Source organism: Setaria viridis, chromosome 5 (genome assembly GCF_005286985.2).
Source record: "Setaria viridis chromosome 5, Setaria_viridis_v4.0, whole genome shotgun sequence".
Taxonomy (NCBI): domain Eukaryota; kingdom Viridiplantae; phylum Streptophyta; class Magnoliopsida; order Poales; family Poaceae; genus Setaria; species Setaria viridis.
Window position 1 is genome coordinate 41157321 of NC_048267.2, and position 16154 is coordinate 41173474.

The 16154-nt window shown below is 49.1% G+C and overlaps 2 protein-coding genes across 5 annotated transcripts; one reads left to right on the top strand and one right to left on the bottom strand.

Moving 5' to 3' along the window:
• Positions 1-449: 449 nt before the first annotated feature.
• LOC117855244 (auxin transporter-like protein 1) lies at positions 450-7190 on the top strand. Of its 2 annotated transcripts, none has more exons than XM_034737553.2 (8): positions 450-912; positions 1101-1327; positions 1468-1653; positions 2151-2263; positions 2370-2553; positions 2692-2789; positions 4604-5069; positions 6375-7190. In XM_034737553.2, exons 2-8 carry the CDS (start codon positions 1136-1138, stop codon positions 6606-6608), a joined length of 1473 nt encoding a protein of 490 aa, XP_034593444.1. In that variant the 5' UTR covers positions 450-912; positions 1101-1135; the 3' UTR covers positions 6609-7190. The 2 variants fall into 2 exon arrangements, with proteins under 2 accessions (XP_034593444.1, XP_034593443.1); XM_034737552.2 differs by having other exon boundaries at positions 1104-1327.
• A 1751-nt stretch (positions 7191-8941) lies between these two features.
• On the bottom strand, positions 8942-15966 carry LOC117855243 (uncharacterized). 3 transcript variants are annotated; one of them, XM_034737551.2, is made up of 10 exons: positions 14680-15966; positions 14335-14571; positions 13955-14042; positions 13784-13868; positions 13477-13599; positions 11800-11877; positions 10482-10585; positions 10007-10094; positions 9830-9928; positions 8942-9255 (listed from the first exon to the last, which is right to left on the bottom strand). In XM_034737551.2, exons 1-10 carry the CDS (start codon positions 15839-15841, stop codon positions 9163-9165), a joined length of 2157 nt encoding a protein of 718 aa, XP_034593442.1. In that variant the 5' UTR covers positions 15842-15966; the 3' UTR covers positions 8942-9162. The 3 variants fall into 3 exon arrangements, with proteins under 3 accessions (XP_034593442.1, XP_034593441.1, XP_034593440.1); XM_034737550.2 differs by having other exon boundaries at positions 14335-14610; XM_034737549.2 differs by having other exon boundaries at positions 14335-15966.
• Positions 15967-16154: the final 188 nt, after the last annotated feature.

The following is a 16154-nucleotide window of genomic DNA, read 5'->3' on the forward strand; positions in this document are numbered from 1 at the left end:
TCAAACTCGGCTATATTTGTAAACGTTGTATTCAAATTCATCTGCCTGATTCATCCGCCTCTTATTGTTCCCATTGCAGAAGAATAGGTGAAATGGTAAAATTATACTAATTTTTGGAAATTTGATTTTTCTACATGGACCATTTAATAATTTGTCTACCAAAACAAATTTCCCTTTAATTGGAACATTCAAACCTAATAGAAATTTTGCCAGAAAAAACCTGTTAACACATAAATAGCATTTCTCTCATACAAATTGTTAATTAAAATTCCACCTTGTAAACCATACTTATGAGTGTACAAGACCATTTATACCAAAGAAGTGCAACTGAGGAGAGAGAAACTAAAAAAAGAAACAAAACGAAAGACCGAAATGTGAAAAGTCCGGGGCAGAGAAGGCTTCGCCAGTCTGCAAGCCGCGCGTTATAAAGCCGCAAGTGGTATCGTTCCTCCCTCACCATCTCCCTCCTCTTCTCTCACCGAATCACACACGCAGAGGGGCACGGAGGCGCTCCCCTCCCTCCTCTCTCTCCCCCGTCCCCTCACCTACGAGTGATAGCCCACACCTGTTGCGCGCGCGCCCCCCCTCTCTAGCCCCTCGCCATTACTCCCTCATAAAGGTAGAACAGAGCAGGAGCTGCGAGGAAGAAGCCGTGCCGGGAAAGGAGAGAAGAGGCCCCGTAATCCCAGCTCTCTGCTCTGCAACTCCGGCACGACGACGCCTGCTAACCGCGCGGCGCGGCCACCACGCTAGCCCGCCCCCCTTGTAGGCGAACAGAGCCTCCCCGTCGATAGCACAGTAAATTCCGAGCATTCCATTCCCTTCCCTTCCGAAAGCCACCCTGCATTTACTGCACACCACTCGCCCTCCGCCGGCCTCGCCGCGATCTTCAAAATCTTTCCCTGCCAAAAGGTGGGTCTTGGCTTTGGTGTTCTTGCTGCCTTTTCGTTCGTTCGTTCGCGCCCCGGCAGCCCGGCTGGGTTTCTTCCTCTTGTGTTCAGTTTCTGTACGGGCTGTCTTTTTTTTTTGGTTTATAATATTGTTGTTTGGATCTTGATCTGGTCGGCGGCTAATTACGTGTGCTTCACTGAACGACGCAGCAGCGGCCGGAGACGGGAAGGCCGGGCGCTTCAGGATGGCGCGCGAGCAGCTGGAGGAGTCCATCGTGGCCGACGGCAACGGCAAGGAGGAGGAGGTCGGGGTCATGGGCATCGGCACCGCCGGCGACGGCGACGAGCACCACGGCGGCGGCGGGTTCAACATGAAGCGCTTCCTCTGGCACGGCGGCTCCGTCTGGGACGCATGGTTCAGCTGCGCCTCCAACCAGGTGAGCGCCATACACGACATTAGCGGCCTCTCCCCGCCATGGCGTGCGCCTTGCTCACTCAGCCGAGCACAGAGATAATAGAGAGCACCGACTGGCGACTGACACTGAATTTTATTTCTCCATGGCTCGTGGTCTTGCAGGTGGCGCAGGTGCTCCTGACTCTGCCGTACTCCTTCTCGCAGCTGGGGATGCTGTCCGGCGTGCTGCTGCAGATCTTCTACGGCTTCTTGGGCAGCTGGACGGCCTACCTCATCAGTGTCCTCTACGTCGAGTACCGCTCCCGCAAGGAGAAGGAGGGCGTCAGCTTCAAGAACCACGTCATCCAGGTATGGCTCCGACGCCTCCTTGCTTCGTCGTCGTCGTGTTCTTCTTCCCAACTCCACTTTCTCCTCCACGCCATAACATCTGCAACTGACTACAGTTTCGCTCCTTTTCCTCCGGGCTACGGCTTTTACCAAAAATTTGCTTTTTTTAGCCCCCGTTTGGTCGTTATCGATCCGCCGTGGCGGCAGAAATGCCTCCTTTTGTGAAAACGGGAGAGGGTATTGGATCCCCCGGCCCCTCATGCGCCGATGGTATGCATGCTCTGTTGTGCTGCTTGCTTGTCAAACCAAAAGCGAGCCATGGTTTTGGGGGAGCTCCATGATCCTTATCTCTCGCAAAAGCTGGAGAAGCTACACTTAGTTAGTTAGTTCGCGCAACTAACAAACAAAATGGGATTAAGGGTGATGATTTATGGAAAAACACAAAACTAAAATAAGATAGTGGAAACTTAGTAGAAGTAGTAGTGATGATAATCTTGTGATGTGGTGATGTTGACCAGTGGTTCGAGGTGCTGGACGGGCTGCTGGGCCCGTACTGGAAGGCGGCCGGTCTGGCCTTCAACTGCACGTTCCTGCTCTTCGGCTCCGTCATCCAGCTGATCGCCTGCGCGAGGTGGGTCGGCCGATCCTCTCCTCTTCCATCGCACTCTCATTCCGCTACTGCACATAGCTTGCGACGGGTGAGCTGAACCGTGCGAGATCTCTTGCTTTGTGTGCAGCAACATCTACTACATCAACGACCGGCTGGACAAGCGGACATGGACGTACATCTTCGGCGCCTGCTGCGCCACCACGGTGTTCATCCCCTCCTTCCACAACTACCGGATCTGGTCCTTCCTGGGCCTCGGCATGACCACCTACACCGCGTGGTACCTCGCCATCGCCGCGCTCCTGAACGGCCAGGTGAGCCCCAGCCCCCAGCCCAGCCACCGGGAGAGCTCCATCCCAACACACGCACAGGGACGCTGTCCTATCCGTCTTGGTTTGGGGCATGCCATCTACCAATGATTGACTGACCCTGTCCGGTGCCGACGCATGCAGGTCGAAGGCGTCGCGCACACCGGCCCAACCAAGCTCGTGCTCTACTTCACCGGCGCCACCAACATCCTCTACACCTTCGGCGGCCACGCCGTCACAGTGTAAGTCTTTCTGCTAGCAACCAAGTCTTCAGTTCCCCGAAATGAACTCAAATTAGTAGCACGTACTGTACTCCGATGCTGTACTTTAGCAGAATGCGATAGTTAATTGGTACTAAGTTCTTTGTTTAGTTATTAATTACTTGGAAGTGTGCTGCTGTTAAGTTACCATGGAGCAGAGCTCGCAGAGGTGAAGTGAGCTTTTCACCAGATGCAGCTTTTGCCTGGCGCCGGGGAGGACATGTCCGGATTGGAAACATGCCTGCCTCCGGCTTCCATTCTATTGGTCCCCCCTCCCCCCATCCATGGTGGGCGGTACCGGACCAGCTGTAGTACCACACTGCAACAGTTTAGTTAATCCTAACTACACATGCATGATTGTAGCTTTGCAGCTAGCTCAGCTTCGCAAAGCTACATCCTTGGCATGCTGCAGATCCCCATGAACAGCCGGGACCACTTATAGGAACCAAAAACTTGTAGGCAGCCGCTGGGCTTGTGCTTGATGGGAACCTGCTGCGTATATTAGCTTCAGGAGCCATCGGTGATGAACTCGACGGACCCATGGAAATGCAGTGATCCAGCCGCTAAAGCCTTGGTGTGGTCATGTGCATTTGGGTGTGGAGTGATGCATCCCAAAGGTCCCCTACCAGTACAAGATATAGCCTATGAGTGAGGGAGAGAAAAGAGATGCAGTGTTAGCCACTTTGCACTAGAATAGACGGCTTGAGGATGATCCCTTTATTCCCATTGCTTGCTCATTGCCTATGCTTGATCTATTTTATTGCCTGGATTATTGTTATTGATGGCTGTGGCATGATTAGAGGCCATGCGAGGAATAATTAGCAGCGGCGCTCTAGTGCGGTGTTCAAACGCCCTGGTCTCTAGTGGGCGCCGTTGGGTCGGAGATCTGGGGAATTTTCTATCTCCAGCCCCGGCATGTGGGTGCTTGACTGCTTCTTCTAGTGCGGGGAAATGGGAAAAGAAACCATGCTTCATTGAATTCAGCTAGTGCAGAGTTCACATCATGCCTTGCAGATGCAATTCATTCCTAGCTAGTTGCCCTCATGCAAGGGGCGATATGATGATGATAAGCTTGCAACCATCCATGGATTGGGACATTTAGAGTATTTAGGCTAGCAAGGGAAAGCCTTGCTTAGTGGAGCAATGGAGACACATGCCCACTTTGAGTAATGCATCCTAAAAGAAGAAGGTGGCGAGTGTCTCTGTCCACCTTGACTGACAGTGCCCCTCACCATTGCTGGATCCAAGCAGTTTCTTCAGAGCCCGGCCAGTTAGGCACTTACTGTTCTGGAGACTGTAAAAGAGTGTGATGTGACGATTAGTAGTAGCGTGCATCACGAGATCTTCTAAGCTGGAGCTGAGTGTTCAGCAGGCGATTAGTTTACTGGTAACGGCCTAATTTGGCCGCACTTGACGGGTCCTCCCATCATTTGACTGGAGGCGCAATGCATGTGTTGGCGAGAGCTTGCAAGATTCCTCCTGCCGCCGAGATCTTTGCAAGCTAGTATCCTGCCGTGCCGGTGCGTGACTGGGAGAAGCACTAGCCGGATTTTCTTTTGCCGTCGTCGCGTATCATTTGATCAACTAAAGTCTCGGCATCATTGACTCGCATGTGCGAGGCCGTTTAGTCCGTTAATGTCTTGTGTTTGTTTATCTTTCTCTTTAGGATGAACAATTTTGTTAGAAATTATTCATGGATGGAGCCAACAGCCATGAAGAAATTAAAGAAGAACTTTACTTCTGAACTTTAGTATGATGAAAAAAAATCTAATAATAATTGCTGGTTTGTTGTGCAGCGAGATCATGCACGCGATGTGGAAGCCTGCCAAGTTCAAGTACATCTACCTGCTGGCGACGCTGTACGTGTTCACGCTGACGCTGCCGTCTGCGGCGGCCATGTACTGGGCGTTCGGCGACGAGCTCCTGAACCACTCGAACGCCTTCTCGCTGCTGCCCAAGACGGCGTGGCGCGACGCGGCGGTGATCCTGATGCTGATCCACCAGTTCATCACGTTCGGGTTCGCGTGCACGCCGCTCTACTTCGTGTGGGAGAAGGTGATCGGGATGCACGACACCAAGAGCATCTTCAAGCGCGCGCTGGCGCGGCTCCCCATCGTGGTGCCCATCTGGTTCCTCGCCATCATCTTCCCCTTCTTCGGGCCCATCAACTCCGCCGTCGGCGCCCTGCTCGTCAGCTTCACCGTCTACATCATCCCGTCGCTCGCGCACATCCTCACCTACCGCACGGCCTCCGCGCGCATGGTAAGCGCCCCTTCCTCCTCCTCTCCGACGACCCCGATCATTCCTTCCTCCCTCGATTCTTCCGTTCATTCTTTGGTACGTGCACGCATCCATCCACCACCCATCGTTGTCGTAGCTTTAAGTGAGGATCCATGGTCGATCAGGGCATGTTTTGGTACCCATGCTTCACGTACCAGAAAATGGCTTTGATGTACCACCAGCAAAGGCCCGTGCATTGCCAACTGGTGCGAGTACAAGTAGTGATTCGTGATCCGATCCGTTCATCCCGTTGTCTAGAGCAGTGCCCCCCAGCAGCCGTGCCCCTGTCACGAACAGTGCCAGGATTGGAGCGCACGCGGCGCAGCCCAGTAGAATAGACAGTGGAGATCCGTGCACAGGTAGAGCACACCGCCCCCTCCCCGGGCCCCGCCGCCTACATGAGCAAATCCCCAATCATTGAATCCAGCCAACAGCCACATTAATTCGAAGCCGGGCCCGCCGCCCCGCGGCGCCCGACAACGATATGGACGCCGGATCGATCCGGTGATCGGGATCACCCCCCGCGTTCGGATCCGCGTGTCCGCCCGTCGCTTTGGCAAGGCGCCAGTGGCAATGGCAATTCCAGACCCATCGATCTGCCGGTTGCTTCCGCTTCGGCCACTTCTTCCCTGTGCCAGTTCCGGGCGCGGGTGAGCGAGGCTTTTCTCGCCTTGGACTGGAGTCTGGAGACCCGGAGGGGGAATGCACGGTCCACCCGCTGTGCCGCGACTTCTGCAGGTGTGGGACGGCGGTGATGGCGACACGGTCGCGTCCGGGGTGGCGTGGGTCAGTGGAAAGCAACCGCTGACGATTGACATGCGTGACGTAGCGCCGATGCGGTGGTGGTGATGTTTGGTGTCATGCTGTCATGGGAGACCCTGGGGAGGCGCGCCGGTGGTCGACGTCGCGGGGGCGCTGGCGCGTCTGGACGCGCCCGGCCGCGCGCTCTCCCGGTAGACTGGATAGAGATGCCGCGGCCGGGAGCGTTCCAGGCACCGTCGGGTGGCTGCTGGAGCGCGCGCGCGAGAGAGAGGCTTGGGATGGTGATGGAGATTTGGGGGTGCGGCTGGAGGGTTCCTTTCCTCGCCCTCCTTTTCGCCAGCTTTTGCTTCCGAAAGGAAATCGAACAGGACCCCTGAAAATGCCTCGAAAGAGATAGTACTAGGAACAAGGAGCGCAATCCGCGATGCTTATCTTATCTTGCAGAGCTGTGTGCACGTGTACTGTGTGTATATTCTGCTTTCAGTGCTTTCTGACGTTTTTTTTCTCTTATGAAAAATGCAACAGAATGCTGCGGAGAAGCCACCGTTCTTCCTGCCGAGCTGGACGGGGATGTTCGTGTTGAACATGTTCATCGTGGTGTGGGTGCTGGTGGTCGGCTTCGGGCTCGGCGGCTGGGCCAGCATGGTCAACTTCATCCGGCAGATCGACACGTTCGGGCTCTTCGCCAAGTGCTACCAGTGCCCCAAGCCGCCCGTCCCGGCCGCGGCGCAGTCACCGGCGCCGTTGCCGCACCACTAGAGCGCCCCCGTGCGCCGCGCGCGTACGTGGCGGCAGCGCCGGCCGGAGGCGTCGCAAGGAGCGCCCCCCCTCTCTCTCCCGGCCGGCACGTCGCTTCGCAGCCCGTGTTAATTGCTTAGGTTTTGGTCGCCTTGTAATATACAAGCCTCCTCTCCTCTCCTTCCCTAGGACGCCACATAGTATCACGAAACGGCGGCCCAGGTTCCGTCCCTGCCGTAACAAGATCTCCTCGAGCCGCCGCTGCCGCGTTGCCTTTTCCACCCCACCACCCGATCGGTCCGTCGCCATTGGTGTCCTTGTGTTTTTTGTTTGGCTTGCCACCCGTGTAAGTGTGAGTGATGGTCATGGCTTAAAGGCTCTCATTCTCGATCTCACGAGCCGAGAGCGAGAGTGACGATTCCACAATCCATATGATATGACATACTTATCCTATAGGATTTTTTTAGTTATTTTTTCTTCTTTCTATTCTACTCCTCCCTTGATTCATGGAGCTTGGTCCATGTTGTGTAGCGTGTGGGTAATTGTAATGGACTGGACGATTCCTCATGCTAGCTAAAGGCAAAACACAGTGGCCTTTGTTTATTGCCCTTCTTCGCTTTGGACCTCCTCCTCCTTCCTTCAGGGGTTTGTAAAATGTTGTGTGCGATCCTTTGCTCGCTGCGACGGAGGCGCCCTTTCCGCTTCGATCGTGCCGCTTTTGCCGAGCGACTAAAGTTTCTCAGCTGGTTTTTATGGGCTTCTTTGAAAGGACCACAAAGCGATCCACACGGGAAGAAAGTGAAGATGTGCTCCAGATAATGAAGGTCCATGGATGTTGCCGGCGGGGGCGTGGGTCGGCGCGGACCATAATTACGCGCACACTCGGCGGCGCCTTTGTGAGGCTGAACTGAGATCTACTACAAGTTGGGTCCAAAAGCTCCTGGCTTTGCGCATAGTGACACCGTGTCAATGGGGTCACTCAGATGACTCTGATTAGCAGCGGTAGCAGGTCTAATCATGCCATACTACTCGTACAGCCGATGGGTAAGCCAAGCCTCACTTTCGAGGATTGGACTCCATTGCCACCACCACCACTGGCGTACGGCGTACAATACATCGTACTGCATTATTGGCATCCGGGTCGCAGCATCTATACGGACCTTGGTTGCCAAGATTGCGCTTTAATTCGCCCATGTGAGCGATGCGCGAGCCGGCGCTCCCCGAGCTCTCTCTCGCAAATGGGGGAGGAGGTGGATTCCCTGATCCTCCCTCGGGCGTCAGCCTCACATGGAGCGGGCATGTGCCAGCTTGACCGGTTTCTCTCCAGATTTTCCTTTCGCTTTATGCATCTCTGTATCTGTGTTCCAAGTCCTGAAGATTACCATCGAGAGGTAAGCTGAGGGACAGTGGCGGTGGTGGCACAGAGGGGGGCCATGTGCCGTCGACCAGTTTGGAGATGGTTTAATCTAGCTGCAAGTAGCCGTTGATGACGGTTTTGTTTGATTTGATTCCGCGTTCGGAGGTTTTCGGCACATGGTTTGGTTTAATAACTCCTCCACTCGAGCCTCACAGTTCACATGCAGCTCACACTCGCCGTTGAAAGGAATCCCATGATGGATTAATGAGCTGTGCTTAGTGCTTGCCGTTTGCAACGCATTTGATGATGACGGATATTGCCCCAAACCAGCAGTGAGCGTGGCGCGCCAGAAACACACTGGCGCGTCTTTGGTTGTCTGACTGTTTCTACGAAGTCTCTCGTTCTAGTTGAAGAAAGCTGATACCTTTTTTCTATCAAGGAGCTTATCTTGGTTCTACAGAACAGATCAAAACAAGGCTAAGGAATAGCAAGGCAGGTAACCTTAACATGGAACAGAAAGGCAAATTGTGTCATCGCTTTTTGCACCGGGTGGGGGTGGGGTGTGTGTGTTGAGAATTTGAGATAGCAATATAGCATCTTTCCAGAAAGATGGTGTGCTTTTTTTTGGGCCGCATTGCGAGATGCAGCAGAACAGCTTGGAATTTTATAGGTCTATTCGAACCGAAACATAACTAGAAAGCCCATTTAGTCGATAGCTACATTTTATTGGGCCTCATGTAGAGAGTAACTGTAACCGTAACAGTTGACTGGTTCTACATGTAAAGAAGTAAAGAACAGTCCAGTAGTTCTACGACAGTATACAGGCTTACGCCCCATATTAAACGCATAAATTTCTCTAGCTAACTGCAGTAATCATAACCACCTCTAGTTGCTCCTCGCGAAATAGCACTTCTATAATTTTTAAACCTTCACATGTTAGACGTGATTCTAGCCTACGATGTTTGCGAACCTGATTCTAGAGACCAAAGAACTGAAGTTACTGTCAAGCAATTTTGTTTATATTGAAAACACATATAATTGGTGCAGAGCAGAGGGTTGATAACCAGCAATCTGAGTAACATTGAATAGTATCAATCAAAGAGTGAACCAGCTAGAGCTACATCCTACATGGCAGATGGCACCGCAGGGAGAAAATAGCGTGAAACCTTTGCTGTGGGGCAGTGGAGAAACCAAGCACAGCACGCTTACTAGCCTCGATCAGCTTAACCAAAACCTGGGAATCCCAGAGTCGCGTTCAGCTGAAGCACTGTTGTTAGGCAGCCTCTGTATTCTGCCTGAGAACTCATTAACCTAGGCAAAATGGGAAAAAAAAAGGTATCAATAATGGTTTCCGCGAAACAGATCAAACAGCTATAAGAAAGATAGCCGGTGTGAAATTGTCGATACATTAAGCATCTTGCAGTGAAAAAGGTGATGTAGATTAAGTTGCTCCAGTTTTGATCAAAAGCAAGCTTTAACAGAACTATGAAATGTTATACGGTGAAATGGCAGGATTCAACTGAACAGTACATTAAAGTACGGCATAAGCTTTGTTCAAGGCATATTTTACAGCATCGTACCAGTGTAGCACAGAACTGGACAACACCCTTCTGCATCATGCCAGCATTATTGCTAAGATATTTACACTTTAAAAAGCTTAATATGAATGCCAGAGGTAAAATGGATAACGAATAGGAGACACTAAATTAAACAGCCTTCTAGACTCATCAGGAAACTAGAACATTTTAGGCCCATAATGTAACAAGCATTTGCGAAACGATTTGTTTTTACATAACATAAATGTGAGGTAAGAACATGTCAAACAGAAGAAGAAAAAAAGTTAAATAAACCAAAAGAATGACCATAAGGAGTTAGATATCCTGACCTTCTCATCAATCCACATCAGGGACCGCAGTTGATTATCCAGTATACGGACAGCAACATCAAATGGTGTCATACTATCAGCGGCCTCAAGCTCAGCACCCTGAATTAGACAGCAGAATTAAGAGATTGCTTGGGACTGAATAGCAAGTCCTCTAGTAACTCTTGATTGTTGACTAACCTGAGTAGCGTTCATAGTCTGAATGATGGATTTTACTTGTTCTGTCATATGTTGCAATTCATGCTCCACAACTTCTGCTTGCTCATACCTTAGCATTGCAAAACAAATTTAATTAGGAGACACAAACAAACTATGCATGAATGACAGTAATATTGGAATTTTCTATCACAAACATGAATAAACAGTATAGAGTAATTTAATGGACCAGGATAAGTTCTGTGAACTTTTGTAGTCATAACTCACAACACCATGCAAACAGGCCATATTCTAAACAGGTGATCTTTTATTTATACGTATAATATTCAATTCAGTTCCCTCAAAAATAGCCTTCAATTCAGAGGTCAATTTGAGAAAACATGCTACTATTTTCTTTCCAAAATGATTTGAACAGTGTTTCTTTACACTAAATTTACCCTAGATTTGGAGTAAAACTAAAACCCAGACAGAAACAGTAAAACAAGGTTATTGAACTAACATTGTATCTCTTGCCGAAGCAGCCTCATCTTCACGAAGCAACACCCGTTCATCCTGGAATATGCGTTCAGCTTCCTCCTCCATACCCTGGAGAGCCTTGTCTACCTGCAATTATAAAACAAGTACTTTGCAAGTTAAAAGCAGTATGGTTAGTCTCTCGGTGATGATAGGACATCACTCGAGATTAAAAAAAAAGATAGGTTAAACTACATGTATAGTTGCAAGGGCACTGATTCAAATATTTTTGAATAAATTGTAACACTGCCAATGGTATTGCAGGCCTTGAACTCTATCTCAGCAGTCTCTAGTCTAAAGCAAACTCAGTGTCATGTACGAGTTTCGCAATAAACAAAAGAAGAAGAAGAAAAGAACTCCGAAAAAAAATAGCAATGGATCTTATAGTCAAACTGCCATATTTGAGTTCAACGACTATTAACCCATTGAAAGTCACCATTAGTTTCAGCAGGCATAAAACAATCACTATACCTGGCATCTATTGGTGTAGGCCTATCAAATTGCCAGAATTTTGTAATGCGGAATTTGTTTTTGATTTTAGGCACAAGAAACTTCAAATTTTCAACACTACACCCTCCGTTCCAAATTAACTTTTGCCCTAAGTCAAACCTGTCTAACTTTGATCAAGTTTATTGAAAGACATATTAACATCTATATTATCAAATAGATACACTAGCAAGTTATATTTCATGATGTATCTAATGAAACTAGTTTGATGATGTAGATATTTGTGCATTTTTCAACAAACTTGGTCAAAGTTAAAGAAAATTGACTTAGGACAAAAAGCTAAGACGACTTATAATTTGGAACAGAGGGAGCACTTCATTAACCATTAATCATCCTGACTTCTAATTTAAATTCAGCCTGTGTCAAGACAAGAACGAACATTATACATCTGCTGGTGCATATGCAAAGAACCTTGCACTTGGAAGTTCATTCTGTTCATAACTGTTAAATTAGTAGACATGCCAAGGAAACTAGCATTTGGAAACCCATTCTGTTCACAATGTTGAATAGCACTAGAGTAAAGCTTGAACTTATCAACGACAAAGGCCTGGTTGACTGACTAGGACAAAACAAAACCAAATCCATGGTAGGTAAGTAAAACAACTTATGTGCAGGTTACAAGGGGGGCACAATTCAAAGAGGCGATATCTTTGGCATCTGTATTGGCATGGAATAACGTAGTGCCACCAGATGATCAATTACAGGAATAAGCAAGCAAACAAGAGCGTAGAACAAAGGATGAAGTTATAGTCGATACAAGGAAAGGAAACAAATAGGAACTTAACAGAAACACAAACCTCTCGCTGATGAGTTTCTATCAACTCAAGTTGACGCTCTAAGCCTGTTTGTGTTTCAACAACTTTAGCCACCTCAGCCTGCAAAAAGAGGCAAATACTCAGTTTACAATATTATCACAATAAACATCTTAGAGAAACCATCGATTTTCCTACTCTTTTTTTAACAAAATTGATTTTCTACTCTTTCTTTCTATAATAACTATTAGTAATAAGTGTTACTTGATGACTTTTTCAGACCTTCAGTGTCAGGCTAATCACTAATTGAACACATATCTTTCATCTAATGGGGTTGTAAGGGTCGTTTAGACCAAGAACATTTACAGCTATTTCCAGTTTCAGAAGCAGTAAGCGGTAAGTATAAATCTTCTCAAATTTGCATATAATTCTCGCATCCAAAGCCCAAACAACACCTCAATAAGGCAATCTAAGAAAAAGTTCCGTAGTCAATGTAGAACAACGAATAGTCCTATCTGAAAAACAATTCCAAAGAGCTAAAAACAAATAATTTGGACCGGAGGTAGTATTAAGGGGGTGTTTGGCTCCAGGGGGCTAAAGTTTAGCCCTGTCACATCGGATGTTTAGATACTAATTAGAAGTATTAAACATAGTCTAATTACAAAACTAATTACACAGATGGAGTCTAATTCGTGAGACGGATCTATTAAGCCTGATTAGTCCATGATTTGACAATGTGGTGCTGCGGTAACCATTTGCTAATGATGGATTAATTAGGCTTAATAGATTCTTCTCGCGAATTAGCCTAGGGGTTCTACAATTAGTTTTATAATTAGTTCATGTTTAGTCCTCCTAATTAGCATCCGAACATCTGATGTGACAGGGCTAAACTTTAGCTCCTGATATCCAAACACCCCCTAAATTTAGTAGCTGTCACCATATCAGCTTACTTTGCAAATGCAGCACATTACTAGCACACGTTTTCAGTTTCTCATAAATCTGTCTAAACACAGGGAATACTTAGTTGCAATTATATGAAAGGATTGCGGTAGTAAGTTGCCGCTTTCTACTGCACTAGCATAAAATAGTCAACTTCGGGTGAATGGAAATAACAAATAACACATCTTCATCCACTTCCAGACTCCATAACCCTTTTTAATCAAAATTGATGACCAAAACTATGAATATATAAGCTAATAAATCTGCTATATCAAGGAAAAAATCAATTTGAAATAAGGAATGATGACTACTAAAAGGAATTTACTGTGCCAATTTCTGATAGCAATTCTGCATTACTATTCCAAGACTGGCACACCAGCAAAACTTTATCCAGTAGCAAACCTCTACCAGGAGGTCACTTACAGCTCTTCTGGTCATGTCTATCTTACAACAATACAGAATACACAAACAAATCCAGAACTTGGTAGACTACTTCAGGTCTTTGCATTACCAATATTTGCATAAATAGATTCGACTAAGCTTACTTAGCCTACTACCATCCACTCCTAACAAAGCATACACTATCAATGTCATTTATCTTAAACATTACTTTACAAAAATGACGCTCAATAACAATCTAGAATAAGCAGAATCATATGTATAGCATTAAGAAGATCACCTAGCTGCAAGAGCTTGAATAAGAATTTGCCAGATAGTTTGAGCACCTTAGTAAATGCAATATGACATGCTGCTCAAAAAAGCAATAGTAAGTGAAAGGCAAACCTCAAGCCTGATAAGAACATTTCTGTTTTGCAGAATTCTCCTGTCCCATTCAGCTATTGCAGTGGCATGTTTCCTGAATTTCGCAGTTCGGTCTTGAAGCTCATTGTTCCAGTCCCTAATAATCTACAGCATAGACGATTATGTGAGTTTATCTAGAAAGTGAACTAGTGTCGAGCTACTTAATTAGAGAAATCAGATGTTCAGGAAGCACAGATATTGCTCTAGCCTCCAATACATTGCCGATACAGAAAAGAAAGTGGCACAGTGAAAATCAACTAGCTGTAGTTTAAACAGATAAGTGCAGTACCTCCTCCACACTTTTGCCAACAATTTCTGATGGTAGCTTAGGTGCTTGGGAAGCTGCTGGAGTGATAGCTGTAGTAGTAGCAGCACTGCACAACTCAACAGAATGAAATGAAAAATGTCAATCCAGAATCTAGAACTAATGGTAGAAATACATCAAGAGAACTTTTACAACCCTGTGCTGCTAGCTTGAACAGCTGCGGAAGTTGCCTGACTTGTGCTGGTGCTGGTGGCTGATGTGCTAGCAGCTGTATTAGAAACACCTATAGTATAAGAAAACAAACAAACATAATGGTAAGTATAGTGCAGGTACAATGATAAATATCGGATCCTGAAACAACAACAGTGTAGATTCATTTGAGATTTTTGTTCTACGAATCGGATGCTATAACTTTGCGGGAGTGACACTTACATGTTTTAAACCAAATACAGAAGCATGATAATTGGTTCGAACCAGACACGTGGGCATGGTTAACAGTTTCACTGAACTATAGTTACATTTAAGACATAAAATTGAAGAACAATAGCAGATGATGAAGAACCATGGAAGCTCACCAAATGACGATGAGGTAGAAGCTGGCGTAGTTGTTTGAAGATTAAAACTAGGAAACCCTGTTGTTCCAGTCAAAGGAGACGTGGTGGTCATGCCTGCAGATGTAGATGCACTTGTGACAGTGGTGGTAGTGGCTGTAGCTGCCGCTGCTGATGACGATGATGGTGCTACTGAAAAACTGAAACCGCTGGTAGAAGCAGTTGGGAACAACGATCCCGATGTTGCAGCAGCTGCAGTAGCTGATGCCACAGTGGATGCACCAGTTACAGAGACAGAAGCTAAAGTTGGTGTAGAAGCTGCCGAAGATGAAACAAAGGAGAAGCCAGACGTAGTGGCAGACGTACTACCTGCTGCACTGGTATTAGAGAACAGTGATGGTGCAGGTGCAGCCTGCGAAGTGGCCAAGGAGACCGGCGTGGTAGGCGTGGCAGATGTGCTCTTAGCGAAAGCAAAGGCAGGGGCCGACGAAGCAGAAGAGAACAAGGAAGGAGCCGCGCTCCCTGTCGTTGCGCTCGCTGGTGATGGCGTAAAGCCAAAGGACGGGCCGGATGTTGTTGTTGCTGGCGAGGCAGAGAAGCCAAAGGATGGAGTGGTGGTGGCAGCAGGCGCTGGAGAAGAGGCGTTGGTGGTGCTGAAGAGTGGTGCAGAAGTGGTGGATGCGAACAGCGACGAGCCCGTGGCGCCCCCAAACCCTAATGCCGGTGCTGATGCCGTGGTGGAGGGAGTGCTTGACACGGCCGCCCCTGAGCTGAATGAAAAGCCAAATGCTGGTGCCGAGGCGGCGGCCGTGGTAGTGGTGGAGCCGGACGCCGACGAGCCAAAGCCGAAGCCCGTGGAGGCTCCAGAGAAGAGGCTTGGCGTGGACGCAGCGGAGGAGGCGGCGCCGAACAGACTAGGTGTCGTCGCCGCGGCGGAGGTGGCCCCGAATAGGTTCGGTGTGGTCGCCGCGGCGGAGGTGGCCCCGAATAGGCCCGGAGTGGTTGCCGCGGAGGTGGTAGCGCCGAACAGGCCCGGGGTAGTCGTCGCGGAGCCGGTGGCGGACGCGCCGAAGAGGCCCGGGCTGCTTGCGGGGGCAGAGGCAGCGCCGAAGAGGCCGGGGCTGCTTGTGGCGGAGGTGGCAGCGCCGAATAAGCTAGGGGTTGTTCCGGCGGAGGATGCGGCAGGCGTTGCCCGGAAGAGGGATGGCGCTGACGCGACCGATGAGGCGGCTGCGGTGGCTTGCCCGAACGAGAATCCGGTGGATCCGAAGCCGAAAGGGGAGGAGGCCGCAGCAGAGGCGGGCGCGGCGGCGGGCGAGGCCCCGAACAGGGAGGAGCCGAAAGTGGGGGCAGAGGAGGCGGCGGCGGAGGATGAGGAGAAGGGAGAGGAACCGAAGGCGGGGGCGGGGGAGGAGGCCGCCGCCGGCTGGGAGAAGGAGAAGGGGGATGGGGTGGAGGAGAAGGAGAAGGGGGAGGAGGCGGTGGAGCCCGCGGCCGCGGAGCCGCCGCCGAAACCGAAGGAGGTCGCCATGGCTGGGGCGGCGGTGATTTGGGCGAGATTTTAGCGTGGTTTTGCCGCTGGCTCCACGGCCGAGCGGCTTGCAGGGGTCTTGGCCCGTTTGGGGGCTTCTGGGGCTCCGCCGCTCGGCTTCTGCGTTTGGCTTGGTTGCCTTTTGTGGCACCTTTTGAAATAGGGTTACGACAGGGAGGAGGGGATTATCCCTGGGAAAAATGCTGTGGCTGCTGAATGGTCTTGACATCCTGCAGCCTTGCTAAAGATTAGAACTGACTTTGCGAAGATTTACCAGTTTTATAGGTTCAGGTTGAAGATAAAGAATTCAGTT

Coding starts and splice junctions, on each gene's coding strand:
- LOC117855244 (XM_034737553.2), top strand. CDS start 1,136: ATGGCGCGCGAGCAGCTGGAGGAGTCCATCGTGGCCGACGGCAACGGC. Junction 1,654..2,150: donor TCAAGAACCACGTCATCCAG/GTATGGCTCCGA, acceptor GATGTTGACCAG/TGGTTCGAGGTGCTGGACGG. Junction 2,264..2,369: donor CAGCTGATCGCCTGCGCGAG/GTGGGTCGGCCG, acceptor CTTTGTGTGCAG/CAACATCTACTACATCAACG.
- LOC117855243 (XM_034737549.2), bottom strand. CDS start 15,841: ATGGCGACCTCCTTCGGTTTCGGCGGCGGCTCCGCGGCCGCGGGCTCC. Junction 13,869..13,954: donor GTTCAAGCTAGCAGCACAGG/GTTGTAAAAGTT, acceptor TGAGTTGTGCAG/TGCTGCTACTACTACAGCTA. Junction 13,600..13,783: donor TTGGCAAAAGTGTGGAGGAG/GTACTGCACTTA, acceptor TCTATGCTGTAG/ATTATTAGGGACTGGAACAA.